The sequence below is a fragment of the Artibeus jamaicensis genome, unplaced genomic scaffold (assembly GCF_021234435.1).
Source record: "Artibeus jamaicensis isolate MK-2021 breed Jamaican fruit bat unplaced genomic scaffold, CSHL_Jam_final scaffold_1964, whole genome shotgun sequence".
In the NCBI taxonomy this organism is placed as follows: domain Eukaryota; kingdom Metazoa; phylum Chordata; class Mammalia; order Chiroptera; family Phyllostomidae; genus Artibeus; species Artibeus jamaicensis.
Genome location: NW_026522030.1, coordinates 63,036,999 through 63,061,250, shown reverse-complemented (window position 1 = coordinate 63,061,250; position 24,252 = coordinate 63,036,999). Strand labels below are relative to the sequence as shown.

The window sequence follows — 24,252 nt, the reverse complement described above, 5'->3', positions numbered from 1 at the left end:
TCCTTCCCAGATAAGGTCAAGTTCAAGGAGCTCATCATCACCAAGCACTTATTACAGGAAATGTTAAAGGCACTTACCTAAGAAAAAGAAGATAAAAAATATGACCAGTAAAATGACAACAAACTGACAACTAATCAACAACGAACCTAAAAAAAACAAAGACAAACTAAGCAGATAACTAGAATAGGAAGAGATTCATAGAAATAGAGATCACATGGAGGGTTATCAGCAGAGATGGGGTGGGAGGAGAATAGGGGAAAAGGTGCAGGGACTAAGAAGTATAAATGGTAGGTACAAAATACACAGGAGAGGTTAAGAACAGTATGGGAAATGGAGAGCCCAAAGAAGTTAGAGGTATGACCCGTGGACATGATCTAAGGTGGGGGAATGTTGGTGGGATGGGGATATAGAGTGGAGGGGAATAAAGGGGAGAAAATAAATGGGGCAACTGTAATAATAAATAAAATATACTAAAAACATAAAATGCTTAAAAATAAATATAAAATACTGTATTTTGCCATATATAATGTGCACCCATGTTTTTGGCCCAAACTTTCAGGAAAAAAATTTTTGTTTTAATTTTTAAATTCAATTTTACATTTATTTATACTTAGAAACAAAACTGGTTATTGTATTCCAGGGTATTATTTTCCAAATGGATATCCTTATTGCTTTCTAGAGTAGTCCTTTTAATGCATAAACATAAAGAATTTATTTATATAGGTACAGAATTAGTACTACCCATATATAATGTACATCTTTATTTTTCCCCCAAAAATTTGGTCAAAAAGTGCACATTATCCATGGTAAAATATGGTAATCTCTTAAGACTGGTGATGAAAAAGAGATTGCAGAACCAAATTTTGGTTACCCGATTTTTCTATGGAAAAAATGAGTTTCTCAAACTTGTAAATCAGGTTTTACTGTTCACTGATGTGTTTTACCGTATGTTGATGAACTACATAGAGTCATCAACCAAATGTTGTATTTTATTGATTTATAGTGTTTTTTTAATACAGGGCATGAAGACTGTGTAAGAGGTTTGGCAATTTTGAGTGAAACAGAATTTCTTTCCTGTGCAAATGATGCCAGTATTAGAAGGTGGCAAATCACTGGAGAGTGTCTTGAAGTATATTATGGGCATACAAATTATATTTATAGTATATCTGTCTTTCCAAATTCTAAAGGTAAGATTATTTTATACCATACATTTTTAAAATTTTGTATTGACCATTGTTTCTTCATATTCTTAAGGTGAGGGAATGAGGGCTGATGACTTAAATCAATTTACTAACTGTAACTTGAATAATTTAGTAACTTTATTTCATAAGTATTTTTTTCTAAAGGAGGAAATTATATGATCATCTTTATATTAATTTGCATTTGATAGTTTTGTTGTAAAAAGTTCTTAGGTATCAGGAAAATATATCTAGGTATAGTATGTAAGATGTGAAATGTATAAAACCCTGATTTTTAGCCCTGCCTGGTGTGGCTCAGTGGATTGAGTGCAGGCCTGTGAACTGAAAGGTCACCAGTTCGATTCCCCGGGCACATGCCTGGGTTGTGGGTCAGGTCCCCAGTTGGGGGTATGGGAGAGGCAGTCAATTGATGTATCTCTCATCAGTGTTTCTCTCCCTCTCTTTCTCTCTTCCTTCCCATCTCTTTAAAAAATAAATAAAATAATTAATTAAATGATTTTTAAAGTTGTATAAAAGTGACAAATACATAAAATTCAAAACTATAATTTTAAAATACTTTTTGGATTAAAAAAGATCAGTCTGTCTAGGAAGATGGTTTGTATTCATGTACTTAGTTTTATTCATTCAAACTAATTTTTTCTGAATTCATTAATTTTAGATTTTGTGACAACAGCAGAAGATAGATCTTTGAGAATCTGGAAACATGGAGAATGTGCTCAAACAATCCGACTTCCAGCTCAGTCTATATGGTGCTGCTGTGTGCTAGACAATGGTGACATTGTGGTTGGTGCAAGGTATTTATATTCTAGTCAATCAATAAATAATATGTGTATAGGACTTGGGTAGGCATTAGAGTGCACAAAGATAAGCCATAAGGAATTACATGTGAATTGGAGACACTATATGAACAATTCTGTTATTGAATAAAATAGTAATAGGTATAATAGCTGTTATTACACTAGTGATGCAGTATATATTATTCCATTATTTTTCTGCAAGTTGTGCAGTTGAAACACTGTATGCAAAAGAAGTTGGAGAATGTAGGCAGACATTCTGGAGAAGAAATTTGGATGGGATTTTGAAAGATAGTAAGGAGGGAAATGAGAATTTTTATCAAAATAAAGAAGTAAAAATGTGGCATGGAAATGAAAGTGATGTTTTAGGAAAAGATGGAAAATAGTAGAGGACTAATGCTGGGAAAAAGTAGATAATAGGTAAGGTGGGCTTTATTATGGAGAACCTTCAATGCCAGGCATTATTTAGATTCAGTGCTTAAGGTTAAAGGGTTGTAGCTCTTGAGCAAGAAGTGATATGATTAAAGCAGAACCTGTGAATTATTAAATATGTGGGTTTTATTTAGTTAGGTGGTGACCATGGGAAGGAAAGCCAATCAGAAAGCAATCACAGTTGTAAGGGTGTAAGGGTGTGAAGTTACGAAATATTGGCCCCACAATGCTACTGGATAGGACACTAAAAACAAAACAGTGCTAAGGAAAATTAAAAGGATAAAGCATCAAATTTTTGGTGACTGGAAGTCTTCATTAATAAAAATGGGTGTGTAGGAGAATTAGTTTGGTGTAGAAGGTAATGCCTTTGGTTTTAGATTTTGTGAATACAAGTGGTCAGCCACGCTTATGGTAGTGCATCGTGGGCAGTTGGACTGGAGCCTAACAATTGAGACTGGAGATAAAGTTAAGTGGTAGACCACTTTCCTTTGAGGAAAGAAGCATAGTGGGGGAGGAACAGAAGACCAAAGACTGAATTTTGTGACATACTGTGGCTAGAGAAAAGCCCGGAGCTTAAGAAGAAAAAGAAATCCAGATGTTGAAATTGAGAGGTGGTAAAAGAGAGATTTTGGCAGGCGATTGTGATCATTGTCAATAAGTACATGAGGAACTAAGGATGGAAAGTTGGAAAAGCTTTTGGATTTGGTCTAAAAGATGTTATTAGTGAGTTGCACATCATATTTTGGTAGAAAATGATAGAAGAAGGTAAGTAAGAGGCAACAATGGATGAAGGATTATAGACTACTCTGTCATTGAAGACAAGAAGAAAAAGCAGTAAGGGATAGATCAGCCTGCAACCTTTTTGGCACCAGGGACCAGTTTTGTAGAAGACCATTTTTCCACCAAGTGGGGTAGGTAGGGGTGCTTTATATCTTGCCACCAAGATGCAGCTTAATTGTCACTTGCCACTCACTGATGGGGTTTTGATATGAGTCTGCAAGGAATTGATTTATTATGGTCTCTGTGCAGTCAAACCTCTCTGCTAATGATAATTATTTGCAGCCCCAATGCTGGCATCACCTCCTTGGCTCCACCTCAGATCACCAGGCATTAGATTCTCACAAGGAGCACATGGCCTACGTACCTCACATGCATAGTTCATAGTAGGGTTCATGTTCTTATGAGAATCTACTGCCTCCTGCCCCAATCTAACAGGACGGGGAGCTCAGGTGGTAATTCAATTAGTGGGGAGAGGCTGTAAATACAGATGAAGCTTCACTTACCTCCTGCTGTGCAGCCCTGTTCCTAACAGGCCACTGACTGGATCTTGGCCTGGGGTTGGGGACCCCTGGGATAGAGATCTAATAAAGTGGAGCTGTTTTGCCTTGTGGCTAGCCCGCAGTTGATTTATTGGCTTATTTCCTCCCTCACACACACTCCCACCATTAGCATATTTAAAGTTGAAGAAGTAAATAAATTGAAAGGGTGAAAGTGCTGTTAGTGGAAGGTTATGTAAGAAACAGAGTTTTCTGTAGAATTGGGTAGGGTTAGTAGAATTGAAAGTTGCTAACTTGCCTCCCCCTGTGAAATTTAGAATTGAGAAATCATGGTAATGAAGTCATTTTTCTGAGAATAGAGGTTGAGGTTGCTACCTAGTCCAAAGGTGAGGCTGTTTTTTCTTTAATTGGGATTACATTCCTAGTTAATGGCATACTAAAGGCAGATTACATGGTTCCCTAACAAGCAGATATTGAGCATTGGCTCTTTTTTAAGTGTTATGTTGGGTATTTGAGCCCTTAATAAATTAAACCAGACCACTATCCTTCTTTATATCGTAACACTTATATAACACTGACTTTTAAAATGTACACTCTATCACAAGATTTTTATGGTAAATATTTAACTTGGAATTGAAAATTGTGTAATGTACGTATTTCTCTGTCCTTTGTCAGTAACTTTTCTCTAGTTTTTTTCTACCCTATACATTGTTTTAGCAAATAATAGAGGGCAGTGTGTGCTTAAGTACACATAGTGCTATGCTCAACAATAAGTACATAGTAATGTTTTTCATATTCACAAATAAAGATTATTTTTGCTTTGGATCATTCAGGTGTGATAATGTTAATACACAATGGCAATGACTTCAAATCAGTTTGTTTTTCCTTATAGTGATGGTATTATTAGAGTGTTTACAGAATCAGCAGATCGGACAGCAAGTGCAGAGGAGATCAAGGCTTTTGAAAAGGAACTTTCTCAGGCAACCATTGATTCCAAAACTGGTGATTTAGGGGACATAAATGCAGAACAGCTTCCTGGGAGGGAACATCTGAATGAACCTGGTAAGTATTTCAGTGTATCTAGTAGTAGAAATTGTTACCAATTATTCCTAAAGTTTGGAATTAAAATGGTAAGAAAAGGGTTGATTTGCTAATTATTTAGTGTAAAATAACATTGTATTAATGATTGCACTTGTGGAGAAAAAGCAATGGTGGGTAAAACTGCTGGTTCCCTAGTACCCATATCAAGGCAGTGGCATCTCACTGTCCAGCAGGCACATGTTCTTTACCGACACACAGTTGTAGTTTAAAAAATGCCATATGCCATCAAAAATGTCCTTGATGGAGTGTGAAGATTTTATTTTACTACATTTACATCCCTTTAGTACATTTTAAGAAATGGATTCTGGATGACAGAATGCACATTTGGTATACTTAAACAATATACTTAAACCAAAGCACTCTGATATCTGAAGGATATGCTTAGTCATTTAATTTGCAGGCTGAACTAGTCCCTTTTTCATGGAGTGGCATTTTTATTTTGCAGAATGACTAATTAGTTATTCAGGCTTGGGTATATGACAGGCATTCTTTAAAAATGAACATAGTGAGCTTGTCACTTTAAGGAAACAATTGACAGTATTTGTTGCCAAAGAGATAATTCAAACTTTCAAGTGTGAATTGAAATTTTAGAAAATTGGTATCTGCCACCAGGAGCTTGATAGTTTCCCACTACTTACAAGACTGTTCTAATGCTATCAGTAGCACTGTTAGCAAGTGTGATTTCTTTTTTGATATTAAATAACGTTTAAACATGTGGAAGATCTGCATAGCTTATTTAATCAGTATTTTCCAAATGCTAGTTCATGATGTTATAAACTGTTCAATATGTAAGATAGACAATGGATTTTAGCTTAATAGTGTATGACAAATTAATTGATGTTTTTAGGTTCTAAATTATAACCTTGAAGGACCTGTTACTTGTGTAATACATTTTTCTGAAAAAACTGTGAAACTAGTCTTCTTTTTCAACATTTTTTAATGTATATATATTTCAGCCAAAACAACAGATGGCAACAGATTGAATGCACAGACAGGTATGGTAAATCCAGCTGTCTTCTATTGAGAAAGACAGTAAACTGATTTACAGAAATAGAAAACAGTGCCAGTCTTTTCATTAAATTTCTAAAAATAAAACATTTTTATTAAAATATTTATTCAAAATATAATGGATCTATTATTGTTTTCTGTGAAGTAAATACATTGTCATTTTCAATTTCAAATCTAACAAATTAGTTGTTATAATTCACATTAAAGAAAGCTCTTGGGTTTCTGAATAACTAAAGAGATTTTGAAAACAAAACTTGGAGAACCTCTGCGTTAATATCATGTTTTAATAGTCTTATAATTTTTTTACAAAGTGTAGTTTTTTGTCACTGTGTATATGTATAAACATTAATAAGGGCCTTATATGTGCCAAGCATTGTTCTAAGCTCTGGGGATACAGCAGATAACAAAACAGACAAAAATCTCTGTTCTCACACATTTATGTTCTACATGAGGAGCCAGATAATTAAATAAGTAAATAATATTTAACTATGTCAGATAATGAAAAGTACTGAGGGAAAAATAAAGCCAGGGTAGTGGCTGTTTTATCACTGTACGTGTGGTGGCTAGGGAACGTGTAATAGGATGGCAGTAGCAGTTACAACACATAAACACAGATTAATCTTAAAATCTCAGTGGCTCCACACAAAGTTTACTTATTGCACATTTAAAGTTCTGTTGATGGCAGGGTATCTTGGAGCATGTTTGTAGAGTAATTTTGCCCCTCGGGGTCATTCGGGGAGCCAAGCTGATGGAAACCACCATCTTCAACATGTGATGTCAAAGATTCCTTGGGTGTAGACTTTCATCCACCAAACAGGGTAATAGAGGAGTGTAGAGGATGATAGAGTAGGCCTTGAAATAGTCTATATCACACCTACCCAGATGTCACGGGATGTATACTCAGTATGTACCATCTAGGGACTGCAAGGTGCAAGGAAGGGGGTTAAAAAATGTTATCTCTGACTAGATAGCCACAGCTCTACTCTGTGGAACAGAAGGGATCATGACTCTGAAGGGCAGATGGTATTTTTGCCACTGAAGGCTTTGTTGAGAATGTGGCATTCAAGTAAAGCCCTTAAGGTGCCAAGGGAGCAAACCTTGCCAGCACCTGTGTGAAGAGTGTTGAAGGCAGAAAAAATAGCTAGCCAGTTGAAAAACTCCTTGGCTGGAGTAGGAAGGGGGGCTGAGGGAAGGAGTAGAAGAAAATCAGGTAAGAGAAGATAGTAGGGACAGACAGATTATATTTGGCCTTGTACACTATTCCATTGACATAAGCTTTAATCGATGGTGAGTTGGGAGATCATTGAAGGGTCTCAGTCGAGATTTGTCAGGAGCTCCTTAAACTTCTGAAATAGTTTCTGGGATTGCTGTGTTAAATATAGACTGTGGGGCCCAAGGTAGGAATAGGAGGCCATTGATCATTCCAACTGAGAAATGATGGTGGCTTGTACCAATGGGTAGTGAAGGAGATGGTGAAAAGAAGTCCTTCTAGATGTATTTTAAATACAGAGCTGATAGAATTTTCTAAAGGATTGACTGAAGGGTTACAAAAAAGAGGGATCAGACTCCTCCATACATTTTGGCCTGAGCAGCTAGAAGAATGGAGAATCATTTACTGAAATGAAAGTGTTGTAGGAAGATACTCAGTAATAAAGCTTGGTTTAATTTTAATGGACTTGCTATGTTCTAGAATCATTTCCTAACCTTTATTTAATAAAGTTTCAATTTAATCACTGTTTTTTTACTCCACTTTTCAGTAAATTCTATTTTAAAGTCTTTTGTTTGATAAAATTTTCTACTAAACCTAAATACAGATTCTCTTCTATATATAAATTTTAAGGGAAACAATTTTCTATTAAATGTTTTTGAGTTCTGCCGTTCAATCTTTGATTCTCAAAATTTTTATTTTCAGGTACTAGAGAAGGACAGACTCGTCTAATCAGAGATGGAGAGAATGTTGAAGCCTACCAATGGAGTATTAGTGAAGGGAGGTGGATAAAAATTGGTGATGTTGTTGGCTCGTCTGGTGCTAATCAGCAAACATCTGGAAAAGTTTTATATGAAGGGAAAGTATGTTAACTTCTGCTTTCTAATTACCTTTATCTTAAAGCATTCAATAAATTTAATGTTTTTTTTTCCTTTTTCTCCATGCTAATAAAATTTTCTTTGGTGTTTATCATTTAAAATTACATTTCTATGTGGGAAATCCTCTTCTTTTTCCCTGTCTTGAATATGATTTTTCAAGAATCTCTTTCCATGTAGGGAATGCTGCATTTCTTTTCTTTATCTTTTTTTTTAAAGATTTTATTTATTTATTTTTAGAGGAGGGAAGGAGGGAAAGAGGAAGAGAAACATCAATGTGTGGTTGCCTCTCCTGTGCCCCCTAGTGGGGACCTGGCCCACAACCCAGGCATGTGCCCTGACTGGGAGGAATCAAACCAGCAACCTTTTGGTTTGCAGGCCGGCATTCAATCCACTGAGCCATACCAGCCAGGGCAAAAAAGCTGCATTTCATAGCCAGATTAGGCATTATTTGTCTTTTAGTAGTTAGCATAATTTGTTTCCAACCATTTTGGATTAGGAGCTTCTGTATCATCTTTCATCTAATGCTTTCTGCCTATATTTAACTTGACAAGACATGAGGGACCGTGCGAGGAATGCTTATGATGCCAGAATGTTGGTGATGGGGCATGGTAACAGCTAATATTGTAGCCTTGAGATCAACCACTTGGAAATTCTCCTTTGGCCTTAGAATTAAAATGTAATTGTAATTCATTCCCCACCTCCACTCCCCAGTGAAATAGTAACCTTTTAGCACATGCAAGTGGTTGCTATTAATTATATGCCAGGTGGAAGATTTTAACATTGCACTTTGGAGAAAGTTTAAGTACTATAATTATTAGAGAACACATAACATCTGACTATATGTCATTAATACACACGAACAGAAAATTTAATAATTATCTCCTTTTTATATTCCTATTAAAGGAATTTGATTATGTTTTCTCAATTGATGTCAATGAAGGTGGACCATCATATAAATTGCCATATAACATCAGTGATGATCCTTGGTTAACTGCATACAACTTCTTACAGAAGAATGATTTGAACCCCATGTTTTTGGATCAAGTGGCAAAATTTATTATTGATAACACAAAAGGTCAAATGTTGGGACTTGCAAACACCAGTTTTTCAGATCCATTCACAGGTGAGTTAGGGTTGGTATTAAGGTTTAATGTGCTTTCATCAAGTTTTGATTGATTTCCATTGTTTGATATGTTTAAATGCCTATTATGATTAGCTGTTTAAACAAAAATCAAGATCTACAAAAGGTTTTTCCTTCATGTTCATATTTGTAAGCCTCAAATTATATAGTGATTCTGTGTTTATAAAAATGTTTGTAAATTGTTCTGTTACAAAAATGTCACACTGTAAAATAAATAAGATTAAGAAATTCTCATGTAGTACTTTGACATAAAAAGAAACTTCTGTGTTCCTTTATATAGTACTTCTTTTTAAAAATATATCTTTTGATGAAATTCTGTTTTCACATGAGGCTAAATTGATTAGTTGTGCATCCCATCTAGGGCTGAACTGTGGGTAGTTTTATTTTATATGTTATTTATATTCCTCCTGGTCATTATGTTTGTAACATACAGTGTTTCAATTTTTATAAATGGGGTTTGGTTCCCATGCCAGTCTATAAATTATAATCTTAGTAGTATTAGTCTAAACCCTGGCTCCTAGGAAATAGATTATAATTCTAGCCTGAGTATAAGCTTGAGTTCTGGGCCCCAGGAACTAAAATACGGAACAGGATGAAACAAAATGCTTACTCTTTTCTTAGGTATAGGACAAGTGCTAAATAAAATTTTGAAATTGGTACTGTATTACTAATGTTTTGCTGTTGTCAGTTTTGACTCCATTTTTGATTTGCTACTGTCCTTTCTAGTTTTATAAGGAGGGATCCCACATCCTCTTTTTTTCTTCCTTGACAGATAATTCATGCTCCCAAATTATCTCCTCTTTCCATATTTCCATTGCCAATTCACATAATAAAACTAATCTCATCTGCATGGTGACTTAAAAAGAATTATGAGACTGACTCACTACTGAACTGTAAATGATGCAACCTTCCCAAAAGTTGCACTTTATAAAAAAAGGAGGGCCAGGAACATTTTTACTATGTGGGTATTTCTGTTGGTGGACTTTCAGTCTGCAGTGCAAAAGTGAACACATGATAGCAATATTGCGTAAGCTATTTTATGGGACTGAGGACAGATATTAAAACATCTGGTCCAATCTGGAAATACAACAGCTATTTGGCTTTTTTGCTTTTCTGAAGCTTTAACTTTATGAACATCCATATATATATCTTTTTGTAGATGTCTGTGATTATTTCCCTAGAGATACTAATAAAACATGCATTCACACACACACAGCACATTTGTAAAGGTATAAATAGAACACTGTTTCCTTTGTAGCACTCATCCCCTTTGTAATTCTCTTTTTCAGTAGGTTGTAAGCTTAAGTGGATACAAGCAATCATGTTCTCTGCTGGATCCCTAGTGCTAAATGCATTGTTTGACACATGAATTAATGAACTCAGTGGTTCTCTAAAAGAATAGCATTTGATGCCTGTGGTTTTGATAGCAAAAACAACAGCAGGAATTCTAGTGAATTTGTACAGGAATGGAAATTGATTGTATGTATATATTATTTAGGCCTGAGACCACCCACAATTTCTCTTTTTATATTTGAATTCCTAGTTATCTTAATATTTAAAGCAAGGGCTAAGATATAATAAAGTATTAAAGTTAAGAAAACAAAGCTTGGAGAAGCATCGAAATTTCAGTTTCTTACTAGTCTTTTCAATTGTAACATTTTTTACTGTAAGTTCTGTTGTTCTCTCATGTAAGAGCCTTGCCCTTCTCTTTTCCTCCAAGCTTACAGTCTTCTAATGTAAGCATTGTATTACTTATGAAATTCAAAATTGTGGCATACATACTTCAGTCTTCCCTTCGTTTGCATGCACAGGTGGTGGTCGGTATGTTCCAGGCTCTTCATCAGGATCTTCTAACCTACCGCCCGCAGCAGATCCTTTTACAGGTAGGATGCAGTTTTGATTATTGTATCTACACTGAATGTATATTACACTATATGGCTTATCATTTTGGAGATACCACTCAATAATTGATACTTCCCTTATTTACATGTCCAATTTTGGTGGATCTCCTTTTCTTTTTACCTTCTAATTTTTGCTTTTTCTTAGAGTACTTTGTGACTTTCCTCATGACTTTTAAATAGCATATTATTATAGCTCGCCATTTTCTCCAGTGGTCCTTCCTGCCAGGAGAGTCATAAGAGCATAGGTTTTAGAGCCAGACAGACCTTGGTTCAAAATTTGGCTATCCCATGTACTTGCTATGACAAGTTGGCAAGTTACTGAACCTGTCTGAGCCTATTTTTTTTATCTGTGAAATTAGATAATAGGGGAGCCCACCAACCAAGGCACAGCATGAGTGCTATCACTGGCAAGATGCTACCAATCATGAGCAGAGAAGGAGCCATGTGAGTCCTTGATATTGGATGGAGCAGTGCAGTCAAGAAGTCTGCCCAAGGCATATTTGCCTTAGTGTGGAAGGAGACAGTTCACCAGCTACCCAGGATTAGTCTTCTTAATCTAAGTTGTTAATTGACTTCATGAAGCCCTGAAAGTGTTGGTGTGTCTCTTCAAAGTGACTGTTTACCAAGGTATGCGTGCCTCAGCATCAATTATACTGGAAAAAATGGCCAGACTTGGACTTCAATGTAGCTGAAGAAGTCTGTTTTCAAAATAGTTTTAGATATATTTTATGATGCTGTTGGATCTTCAGCCAGAGTTCCTGGACAACATATCAGTTTTGGGAAGAGATTTATAGCATTTATGGTATTCATTGGTTTTGCCAACATACAGCCCTCTCTAAATCATAGATTGGACCAACAAACAATCTGGAGTCAGTGTCATGAAGTTGTGAATTGCTCTCATGAACTCTTTCTCCTGTGAATGAATTGGTGGACCAGATGCAAATAGCTGTACCCCATGTATTGATACTGAGCTTACAACAATAACTATAAAGCTAAATCTTGTGATGACAAATGCAATTTGAAAGGATAGGATCTGAAGAGTAGATAAGATGATGACTTTCTCAATCAGTAGATTCAGGCACAGTAATGCAATGAAACTTAGAACACCAGAGTTCCTGAATCTCATTGGCAGATCTTTTTTGGAACAGAAGAAACATAACAAGCTTCAATAACAACAAAATCAAGAGAACTCCATCATAACCAGAGCATGTCTCACTGTTGCACAGTGTCAATAACTCAGAAGATGCAGGGATCGTGGAGATAACGCAAGGTAGCATACTAAATGTCCAAGAGAATTACAGCATTATAAGGACAACAGAACAAACTATTATAAAAAATAGATACACCACCTACCAAACTGAAATATTATGAAAATTAAATTATATAATACTTGTAAAGTATTCTAGGAGGAATATATTTAAGCCCTTAATAATATGTTAGCTATATTATTATTATTATTGATGTTGTTTCCCCAGTTTTACCAATATCACTGGGCCAAAAGGTTTGCCCATCTGGCTTACAACTTAAGGTCCATCTTAAGTCATTTTTGTTTTCCTTTTTTATGTGGTTGTCAAACTTCCAGTGTTCATTAGAATCATCTAGGATGCTTGTTCAATTACTTATTACATGGTCCTTCCCACAGATTTGGTCATATTAGGTTTGTGAGACAATTAAAAAATACCATTACCCTGATCCCTCACCCATGGATTCTGATTAAATTAAATGGTCTTGGGTGTGGTTTGCTGTTAGGTTTGTGTAAAAGCTCATTATAGGGTTGTAAAGGGAAGCCAGTTTGGAGAACTACGCTAGTGTGGGTAGGCCCTGGGAATCTGCATATTGACCAGGTAACTTTCTCTAAATGTCAGAGAACGATATTTAGAAAAGTGTGGGTCTGTACTCTGTTTCATAATGCTTTGAGCAAGTTGTTCAGCCTTCCTGTAATAACTATTGTGAGTAATAGTGGTGTCTAATTAATATTTAAATGATGCATGCTTATAAGATGCCTAGCATGCTAGCTGGTATATAGTAAAAACTCAGATCCTGTTATTTTGTGTTCTTTATTATTTTAATTCTGTTGTTATTTACATCTGTATAATTTTTTTGTATTTTAGTTTTGCTTACTTTTTCTTTATCTATTACACTGGTTATACCAACTACTAGATGTTAAATTCTGAGGCTAAAATGATAGCAAATCTTTCTTCTTACAAAGGTTAGTCTAGGACTCTAAACTTCTCCAGATTCTGCTGATTCTCTCTATACTTGTTGTTCATATTCCTTTCTTTCAATTTTCAATGAGACAACCACAAGTATAATTTAAAATGTGAGACTGAGCTATTGTCACAGCATCCATAACTCTTACCTGGTCTCTTTTCTCCTTGTTGTAGTTAGATAGCCCTATTTCTCTATTTCAGTAGAATAGTTTACACATTTCATTATGGAAACCTTTTAATTTCCTTCTCCAATCCACTAATGCTTTCATAATTCATTTAACTACTAGAACTATAATGTGTAAGGCATCTAATGTTTATTTTATAACTTGAGGATTACTTTCCTAGTTAACACTTACTGGTCACTAACTGACTGCCAGTCACTGTTCTAAGCATTTTTCTGTATTAAATTTGCAGTCCATTTATTATATATAAAGATATCATTTCATAGTATGACTAATAATGAAAATACATTATTGTATGTAAACGGGCAGTTTGAACTTTACAATTTGTAGTTACATTTGCTCACTCAGAGTATTGCATTTTAGGTGGAGGTCGTTATGTGCCAGGGTCTGCAGGTGTGGGAACTTCTGTGGCTGGAGCTGATCCATTTACAGGTAAACACTTTTCATTTCTTTGTTTCTTTCCTTTTTTTTTTTACATTTTTTAAGGTTTATTGCAATGTTTATTTTATAAAAGATTAAGAAAATTGGTGTCATTTTAATTGTTGGAGAACTTTTTATATAGTAGATCAAGATCAAATTTCTTGACTTGGTTTTTAGAGTATGTTCAGCATTGCCATTGTTGCGCATGAGAATCACCTGAGGAGTTTTAACAAGGTACTTCAACCTTATCTCAAGAGATGCTCACTTGGTCTGATATTGCTCTGGGTTGGTGTCCTGGCAAGGGCAGTTTCATAATTTTCCTATGTATATTCTGATACACGGCCAGGATTAAAAACTGCTGTTGTACTTCTGTTCTAATGTGCCTTATTTCCTCAGTACCCTTACGAAATCAGTTTATTTCAGTCTCTCTATTCATTTTTAATGTGTTGAAAATGTTATTCATTACGTTGTTATCTTCAGGGACTCTGAAAAGAATTTGCTTTTATAATATAGGCCTAGAATATTTGGCCTTCTGAGCAACTAATTTTTTTTTATCCTTCGTACCTAGCATAGAGTCTGCCACATCTTACTTCATCACTGTTGAATATATGCAGGCTGGCTTCCTGCTATGCCAGTAAAGTGCTTCACAAAGTTTGCAGTTTATCTCTTGCCAGTTTAACAGATACCTTGGCATATATTTTCCCGTACTTATTTTATATATAAGAGAATATATATGACATATGTTATTAAGCATAATAAAATAAGTACCCATAAATTCTACTTAAGAACTAACTTGGTGTGTGATTTTGTAAGCTATTTTTTTTTTCATCGTGAAAAGTACCATTGGCTGGCAGTATTGAACATAGTAATTAGGATTAAGGACTCTGGGGTGAGGAATGCTTAGATTCAAATATCAGTTCCATTACTTTTTATTCTGTTGACCTTGAGAAAGTCACTCTGTTTCTACATTTCTGCTTTTCTCATTTATAAACTTGAGATAATAGAGCTTAAAATTACTAAATATATGTAAATCACTTTATACAGAATAAGAGCTTAGTAATTGTTAGCTGAATGTGTTGTATTTATAAGGGTCTGAAGTTAACATTGCTTCCTCCCATTTACAGAAGTCTTCGATAGTCTTTAATAGTTTGGTGTTTATACTGGAACTATATTTACCTTAGTCCAAGCTGTTGTTATCTTTCACCTACACCAATGAACATTAACAATCTCCAAATCACATTTTTCATGGATCATACTGCAGTTAACAGTCTTATAAAGTCTAATTTCTTTATGCCCTTTCCTTGATTTAAAACCCTTTTAAGGCTTCCCTTTGAGTATTTCCTTGTGCCATGTATTCCATTCTTCTCTGCCTTTTCTCTGCCTGGCCACACTGGCCTGGGTCAGTTCTGTGAGCGTACCACGCTCTTTTCTACCTCAGGAGTTTGGGAACACTAGGATTCTTTGTTTCTTAATCACAGATTATTTTTTTTCTCCTTTTTCTTTTTTATTCAATTTTATGATATAGTATTTATTAAATGAACTCAGTGAAACTTTTCTGGACATTCACATAGATCACCTACTCTCTCATAAGCTTTCATTACACCCTATACTTTTCTTCAGAGAATTTTATATCATACTTATTTGGGTGATATTTATTTTGCATTCTCCTTACCACAGCTAGAATCTGGTAATTAGAAGTACTGGCAATGTCTGTGTAACTCACCTTTGACTATATCAGTAAATATTTTATACTATATAAGCAATTAGAATTAATTTTGTATGTTTAGCTCATTACTTGTTTTAACTACCTTTCTTCCTTGTTTCTTAATATACTCAAAAGATTAAAATGTTTTATTCATCTTTATCAAAATGCCTTAATTTTTCATTGGAATAAAAATGTACAAAATAAGACTTGAAATGTAAGTAGGATATAAATTAGAAAAAATTATCCCTTACTTGAAGTAGTTATTATTTTTTTAAGGGTACATTTATTTTTAGAGAGAGGGGAAGGGAAGGAGAAAGAGAGGGAGAGAAACATTAATGTGTGGTTGCCTCTTGTGCATCCATCACTGGGGACCTGGCCTGTGACCCAGGCATGTGCCTTAACTGGGAATCAAACCGGCGACCCTTCGGTTTGCAGTCTGTTTCTCGAGCCACTGAGCCATACCAGCCAGGGATAGGTGAAGTAGTTTTATTCACTGTGAATGAATTTTCATCATCATTTTTTTTATCATCAGATACTGAGTTTCAGTTATTATAATATAAACTTGACATAATATAGAAGACTAAAACTCTTTCAAGAACCTAAAACTTGAAGTGATTTATAAAAATAATGTAGAAAATGACAACACTTACTACATCATTTGAAATAAGCAGTAAAGACAAAAAAAGAAATTAAGAGTAGATGGGAAATTTTCATAATTGTTTTGTATTCTTTGATCTTAAAATTATAAAAGATAGAAGTAGAAAATATGAAACAGAAAAGCTTTGTTTAACATTTAAGTTCCCATTCTAAAAAACTAAAATTATATCAAATATAAAGAGTATATCAAAATCTTACATATGATTTTTCTTCTTTTTTGAGTTTTCTTCTTATTGCATGCACTGAGTAGTTATATATCTTAATCATGAAAATAAAGTCATACAATTAGAAAAGTCTCATTTTTGACCACTCCTTATGATCTTCAAATCTTCTGCTTTGTAAATAGGGAATAGTGCCTACCAATCAGCTGCATCTAAAACAGTGAATATTTATTTCCCTAAAAAAGAGGCTGTCACTTTTGACCAAGCGAACCCTACACAAATAATAGGTAAGTATATTTTAAATACTTAAGTCATATATCCAGACTCTACTGTGCACTCCACACCAATTCTCCTAAAACGAACTATGAACTGGGTGCTTCCATGATAGAGACTTCTGTTGTGGTATTACACAAGTGTGTGGACTATGAATGCACAATCTAATAATGGACCCTTAATACTTTGTAAGAATCCTTATGTAAATATAAGGTAAATGCGTTATGATGACTTTAATGAAAAGAATACTGAAGGGGGAAAAATGTAAATCCCATCCCCTAAGCTTAAGAATGAGTATAGCATCTAAAAAATAAAAATCTTAGCTTTAAAAAATTAATAACCCTTAAAATAATAATGAGAGGCTTGTTTAAATTTTCCATTAGAAATGAAACTTCTCAGTTGACTTTGAGTGTTTTTTCTGCTAATTTGTTTTTCTCAAAACAAAATGATCAGTTTTGGGGGATATTTTTGGACCAAGAGTACTACAAGCTCTGTTGGCCAAAGACTGTGAGAAAATTATTTGAGATAGCATACATAACTGAAGGTAAGACCGGGATTTTTTGTTTTGTTTTTTGTGAAAATTATCCTTCAAACTATCCTTATAAAAAATCATGTGTTTTCTTAATTGTTTTATTTTGAACAGTAAAGAAGTATATATATGTACACTTATGGACACCTAGACTTTTTTCAACTCGTGTACAATACTTACAAAAGGTCTCTTTTTGCATTTCTTAAATAAACTTTTGTTTTCTGTATGCTGGTAGTGTTAAAAATTTTCAATGCCAATTACAGTGAAGCAGTCCAAGTATCCAGTTATAACAGATAAAATTTTGTAAATTTGGATAATTTATGTTCCTAATAACTTTTGTAGTGGAAATTCAGGCTTTTTTATGTTTTGAGATAAAAATTTTTTAGGAAACAGTGTTAGATGACTCAAAGTAATATTAGTAATGACAAGGATGCTTATATTGAAGATGCATGTGAAGAGTTTAAAAGAAATTGTTTCATGAAATATGAATATGATGGGCAAAGGCAATTATTTCCATTGAATATGTTTAAAATAATGCGATGTCAAAGGTACATATGGAGCTAAGTCAATAAATGATTATAAATAAGCATTTAAGTCTTCAAATGTTTTACTGACCATCATAGAAATCAATATACCGGGTAAGCTGGCTAAGAGATGAATTTTCTCCTTGAGAAAATAGGGGATTGACTTATATGTGTCAATATTTGGCATGATACTGCTTTGAAAACCATTCAAAATTATTACAAATATGATATACTTTAAAATGTATTCAAAGCAGAAAGCTTCAGAAAATACTAGAAAATAAAAATCATTACAATAACCTTTTAGCTTAAAAATACTCACAGACCTTATCCTTAAATTATGGTCTTTAATAATTGCCCTGAGAAGTCTTAACTTCTCCATAGTATGCTAGCGTACTTATTGAAAGAGTTGACATTTATGTATTTTATTGGGCTGATGACAGAGAATTTTGAAGATTTGGTTTTGGGTTTTAGGTAAACTGAAGGAACTTAATGGAACTGCCTCTGAAGAGAAGAAGTTAACTGAAGATGACCTGATAGTTCTTGAGAAGATACTATCTTTAATATGTAATAGTTCTTCGGAAAAACCCACAGTCCAGCAACTTCAGATTTTATGGAAAGCTATTAAGTGGCCCGAAGGTACAGAAAAATTCTTTAAAATACAACTAGAAAGCAAGAAGTATGTCTTTTCATGTCTGTCAATATTATTGGTTTGGCTAGATTAAATAAAAGCTAACCTGAGTAGTTGTAATTCACATTATAAAAAACTTCACAAAAAGGATGCACTATATCACTATAATTCATAGTCTTATTTGTTCCCATCTGTTGTGAGAATCTGAAGGTAACGTGAAGACCCCAGTACATATACTAGTTTGTATTCCCTTCAGAGCATGTGTGGATACCCTGCGAGCCACCCCAGAAACTCTTTGTGACCTATTAACCCTAGGCTACAGACATTTGCTATAAGAATTTTTGCTTTAATTTTTCTCTTTCTCTTTTTTAAGTAAATACATTTAATTTTTTATTTTAAAAATTTACAAATTTAATTTCTTATTAACATCAGTTGTTACATTATATAAGGTTCAGGTGTACAATGTCACAATTCAATATGTGTATATACTGTAGTGCGCTCACCACCAAATGTCTAGTTTCCATTCATTACTATACATTTAATTTTTAATTCTAAAAATGTCCTCTCCCGTTTTTTTCTGTGCTGTTGAGATATTGGAGAAAAAAATCATTAGTCCTACAAAATGTCCCATATTGTGGATTTGGCTGGTCACTTAATTTAATTGAATGTGTTACTCTATTTCTGTAGTCCTTGCTATACATAATTAGATTCTGGATTAATATATATATTTTTTAAGATGAAGATTCTTTACAAATGATACTGCAGACTACCTTTATATCACAAGACACAATTTCTGGTTTCCTTACTTTTAGTGATGCTGAAGTTTGTTTAGGGAGTGTATTTTTTCAGATGGTGTTTATGCAGTCCCATGAATATAAAGCTCTCCGACAATCTATAAGCATCCTATTAGCATTTGTCAGCTCTTCTATAAAGAGTATTCTCTCCTCAACTCTTTGGTCTTGTTATGCAATTTTTAAAAACAGGGTTGCAATCCCATTCATTCCATAAGGATTAATTTAAAATTCACTGTGTTTCATCTGATAACCCAAGAGAGTTACATCACTATTAAGGCATATATGATCTTGTAGCAGCAAGTCCAGACTTTATGAAAAATCAACACAGTTTTAGAAATATATGCATTTAAAAGTAGGTATGCGATTTAAAAAAAAATATTGTATTTATTTATTTTTAGAGAGAGGGGAAGGGAAGGAGAAAGAGTGGGAGACAAACATCAATGTGTGGTTGCCTTTAATGTGTCCCCCTACTGGGGACCTGGCCTGCAACCCAGGCATGTGTCCTGACTGGGAATCAAACTGGCGACCCTTTGCTTCACAGGCCCATGCTCAATCCATTGAGCTACACAAGCCAGGCAATAGGCACATGATTTTTAACATTTTCTGAAATGAGCATGTGTTAATTTTGTAAAAGGAAGTAAAATCCTTAAAAATTGAAAAACAGTCATAGGAATATTCTGGATTTCCATAATTATTAACGAATTTTTCTTCTTAATAGATATCGTCTTTCCTGCGCTTGACATTCTTCGGTTGTCAATTAAGCATCCCAGTGTGAATGAGAACTTCTGCAATGAAAAGGAAGGGACTCAGTTCAGCAGTCATCTTATCAGTCTTCTGAACCCTAAAGGAAAGCCAGCAAACCAGCTGCTTGCTCTGAGGACTTTTTGCAATTGTTTTGTTGGCCAGGCAGGACAAAAACTCATGATGTCCCAAAGGGAATCACTAATGTCCCATGCAATAGAACTGAAATCAGGGAGCAATAAGAACATCCACATTGCTCTGGCTACCTTGACCCTGAACTATTCTGTTTGTTTTCATAAAGACAGTAACATTGAAGGGAAAGCTCAATGCTTGTCAGTAATTAGCACAGTCTTTGAAGTTGTACAAGACCTAGAAGCCATTTTTAGACTTCTTGTGGCTCTTGGAACACTGATCAGTGATGATTCAAATGCTCTACAATTAGCCAAGTCTTTAGGTGTTGATTCTCAAATTAAAAAGTATGCCTCAGTATCAGAACCAGCTAAAGTAAGTGAATGCTGTAGACTTATCCTAAATATGCTGTAACAATGGGGCAGGGGCTGAGATTTTAAATGGATTAGTGTTTTTTTTTTTTTTCCTCACATTTTACATGACTGATAACAGATCATTTTTTTAAAATGATGTGGATTAAGTAATATTTCAGATCTTGTAATGTGGGGTGGGGGGGAACAAAGGAGAAATAAAATTTTTACACTGAAGAACTGTGAGATTTTCCTGTATAATATGGGTAGGTTTTCAAGATTTAGAAACAAATTAAGAATGAGCTATAATCAATAACACAACTGCAGTGGCATAATTTCTCTACTTTAGCCACACAAGAGAAGACAAGTGCTTTTATTTATATAATGTTTTTACTACTGATATAACTGTAGTTATTAATTGTTGATAGCTGTCTTTTATCAAATTTCTGCTCTACTCACTTTCATTGCTGGGTTCTTTCAACAACACTGATACAAGGTCTTATTTAGAATGTTTTAAAAATTAAGTTTATTGTGAATGGTTCCATATATTGAAAAGATATAAAATAGCTTATTCATTTAAGTTATTTATAAATAGAAAGTGAATTTGTTCGATGGCTCATTTCTAGATAAAGTAAAAGTAAAACTAAACTATGCTAGGTTCGTTATCAGTTCAGACAGATGGGACACCAATTTAACTCAAGGCTTATAATAGTTTCTTTTGTCCTTCACTTTTCTAGGTAATTTCATTATTCATTCCAGTTTTAAAATTTCATTGTTTATTTTTGGTCATTTTCATGATCTTAAAGGGAATTTGGGATGCACTGAATTTTAGGCAGTTGTGCAAGCAAGAGTACATCAAACTATGTTATTTGCCAATCCAGAGCCTGTCCTGTGAAATAAGTGTTGGTTGAGCCCCTAACGTGGTCCAGGTGTTGTGTTAAAAATGATGTTTAATTCCCAAACCCTTTAAATGAATTGTGATGCTATCTCTTTATTTTCAGAAGTAAAGATGATGGGATGAATCATGATAGGAGAGAAAAAGAAAAGTGCATACATGCTATACTTCCTAGAGAAGGGGGGGTCACAAATTTGTGAACATCCTAGAAACACAAAAAAGGAACCCTATTAATTACATAATATATTGTGTCTGAGAGAACTTAGGATAAGTGTAACTTCCTATTTTAAAAAGTGGTAAAGAGCCCTGGCTGGTGTAGCTTAGTGGATTGAGCACGGTCCTGCGAACCAAAAGATCGAAGTTCGATTCCCCATCAGGGCACATGCCTGGGTTGCAGGCCAGTTCCCAGCAGGGGACACAAGAGAGGCAACCATACATTGGTATTTCTCTCCTTCTCTCCTTCCCTTCCCCTCTAAAAATAAATAAAATTAAGAAGATGTTTTTTAAAAATTGCATCCCTTTAAAAAATAAAATAGAAAGTGGGAAAGATCTTTTCATAACGAGGACTTTGCATAAAATTGAGCAATATTCTCATTTTTGTTATATAAAACCATGAATTTCCTGGCTTTAATGCCAAATTGTAGTCAAAGAAGAACAATTCCCCACTAGGGGAGGAAAAGAGTCTTGTCTATGTTAATCCAAGGAAAAAGTTGGAATGTCATAAAAAGAATAGGTAAAATATAAATAGAGAGGACATGTTTTTTGCCAAGTACTAAATTATAGCTTTCTGGTGTATATCCAGACTTGATTCTATTTGCTGGTTCCATTGTAAACCTACCTATGCTTTACTATTTTTGATTTGAAATTTAGGGGTTTAAATCAAAGTTAAATTGTAAAGTTAAGAGTTTTTCCCACGTCACCCTAGTTCTACTATATTACAATACTTTTTTTTTTTTTAAGATTTTATTTATTTTTAGACAGAGGGGAAGGGAGGGAGAAAGAGAGGGAGAGAAACATCATTGTGTGGTTGTTTCTCACAAGCCCCCTACTGGGGACCTGGCTTGTAGCCCAGGCCTGTGCCCTGACTGGGAATTGAACTGGTGACCCTTTGGTTCACAGGCTGGCACTTAATCCACTTGAGCCACTCCAGCCAGGGCACAATGCTTTCTTGTTAGCATGTTACAAACAATTTATCTACAATACTTTGAAATACTAGTTACCGTTGCACCTAAGTCTTGGTTAAGAACATGCATTCACTTTTCAAAATCTAAAAGGTTACATATTATAAACACTGTTTGCTTCCCATTAGTATACAAATCTTTATAAGAACTTTTTATTATACCAGTACTTCATGATTATTGAAAAGATATAGTTTAGCAAGAAAAAATCCCACTTGAAAGATAAGTGTTAAATGGTGGTTAAGTAATATTTTAAGTATTTTTTCTTTTTCAATTAAAGATTTTTTTCATGATTTCCATAATTTTTTCTGAATATAAAAGTACATATTTGTTGAATAAAGACACACACCAGTAAAAACTGCCTGTAACCACACTACCCAGAGAGAACCATTCTTAATGCCATATGAATCGGTATGTAAGCATGTGGGATTTTTTTAAAGGAATGATATACATTGTTAAATAGCCTGATTTTTAAACTTGACATATATTAGTATACTTCCTTCTACTTTAATAAATATACAAGTATTCCCATTTCCTATTATCTGATACTGTTTCCAGTGTTTCTGCCAAAGTGATTATCAAGTTTTGTTTAACGTTTAAAAGTAGGGTGATTTTTTTCTGGGGGTACTAAGAAAGGCAGGATCTTAACTTTGAAGGCAACAAGTAAACCATTCTGGTGCCTCCTGTGGAGGAAAATAGTTTTCAGAATACAGTGAGTAATGAAAACTTGAAAGAGAAGAAAGCTGACAAATCCCTTTCTATAGACTACATAGGCTGATATTAGTCCTAGGCCAAAGTCGAGGTTTGGGGACTTAAAACTTGACCTTGGGGTTCCTGAACACATTGTAATAAATCAGAAAAGTAAAATGTCTAATGGCAATGACATTTTAATCAAATTTAAAGTCATGATATAGCTATGTTCAAACAATAGCTTAGAACTGGATTTATTTATTGTTTAAAGATTATATTTATTTTTAGGAAGGGGAAGGGAGGGAGAAAGAAATATCAATGTGTGGTTGGTTGCCTCTCACATGGCCCCCACTGGGGACCTGGCCTGCAACCCAGGCATGTGCCCTGACTGGGAACTGAACCAACGACCCTCTTAGTTTGCAGCCTGAGCTCAATCCACTGAGCTACACCAGCCAGGGCTGGAATTGGATTTAAAGAAAACCAGTTAAGTATCATGGTAAAGAACAGACGATTTACATAAATAGTCACATGTATTAAACAATTCATTTTAAGTTTACCCTCATTATCCCTATGCTATAAATACTGTTAATAAATCTTACTTCTACAGGTGAGGAAACTGAAATAGGTTAGGTAAATCTTTATATAAGAAGCAGTGGTAAGAAAACAGTGAAGAGAATAATATTTGATAAATGATGTTGCTAAAATTGGCTATCAATATGGAGAAAAATAACTTGTAATAGCCACTTCACTTTACTGGTAGAGCCATGTAAGCTGAATACATAGAGCAGAAGGTGGCCTGAAGTTATCCTCTAAAGCACTTTTTTTTTTCATTTCTTTGTCCTCAGAGGAACAAATAATTCAAGAAATGTTCACTTATTTTTACATCATTAAAAATTTTTAATAGTGAAAGCTGCCAGAGATGCAATGTAATATAATGAAAGAGTGCTGGCTTTGATGTTAAAAGGCATACATTTTAGTGACATTTCCACCACTTGCTAATGAAATCAGGCAAGTAAGTTCCTTAACCTCAGCCCCATTTTAACACAGGTACAATTGGAACTTTAAAAAACAAAACAAAATAAGATATTTATATAATGGCCTAGCAAAATGCCACATAAAGTGTTCCTTTCAAACAACACGTCTACCATCTTCATTACAAAGTGCTGTGTGCAAAAAACATTCAAAAGGTACAAAGGATAGGAACACCAATAGTCCAACAATATTTTACCCCTATTCCCTTCCTATCTC

At 34.4% G+C, this 24,252-nt stretch overlaps 2 protein-coding genes across 3 annotated transcripts in view; one reads left to right on the top strand and one right to left on the bottom strand.

Moving 5' to 3' along the window:
- IFT74 (intraflagellar transport 74) overlaps positions 1–3,827 on the bottom strand; it is a 142,908-nt gene extending 139,081 nt beyond the window's left edge. For both annotated transcript variants that reach the window (XM_053656476.1, XM_053656474.1), the window contains exon 1: positions 3,709–3,827. The gene's annotated coding sequence lies outside the window, so the exon portion shown is untranslated. The remainder of the gene's footprint in view (positions 1–3,708) is intronic.
- Positions 1–22,816, top strand: part of PLAA (phospholipase A2 activating protein) — a 39,335-nt gene extending 16,519 nt beyond the window's left edge. The window contains exons 5-14 of the mRNA XM_037145414.2: positions 1,020–1,187; positions 1,858–1,993; positions 4,595–4,764; positions 7,724–7,881; positions 8,800–9,019; positions 10,849–10,920; positions 13,694–13,762; positions 16,459–16,560; positions 18,071–18,235; positions 19,740–22,816. Of these exons, the coding sequence (XP_037001309.2) occupies positions 1,020–1,187; positions 1,858–1,993; positions 4,595–4,764; positions 7,724–7,881; positions 8,800–9,019; positions 10,849–10,920; positions 13,694–13,762; positions 16,459–16,560; positions 18,071–18,235; positions 19,740–20,305 (1,826 nt within the window). The 3' untranslated portion in view covers positions 20,306–22,816. The remainder of the gene's footprint in view (positions 1–1,019; positions 1,188–1,857; positions 1,994–4,594; positions 4,765–7,723; positions 7,882–8,799; positions 9,020–10,848; positions 10,921–13,693; positions 13,763–16,458; positions 16,561–18,070; positions 18,236–19,739) is intronic.
- The last annotated feature ends 1,436 nt before the right edge of the window (positions 22,817–24,252 follow it).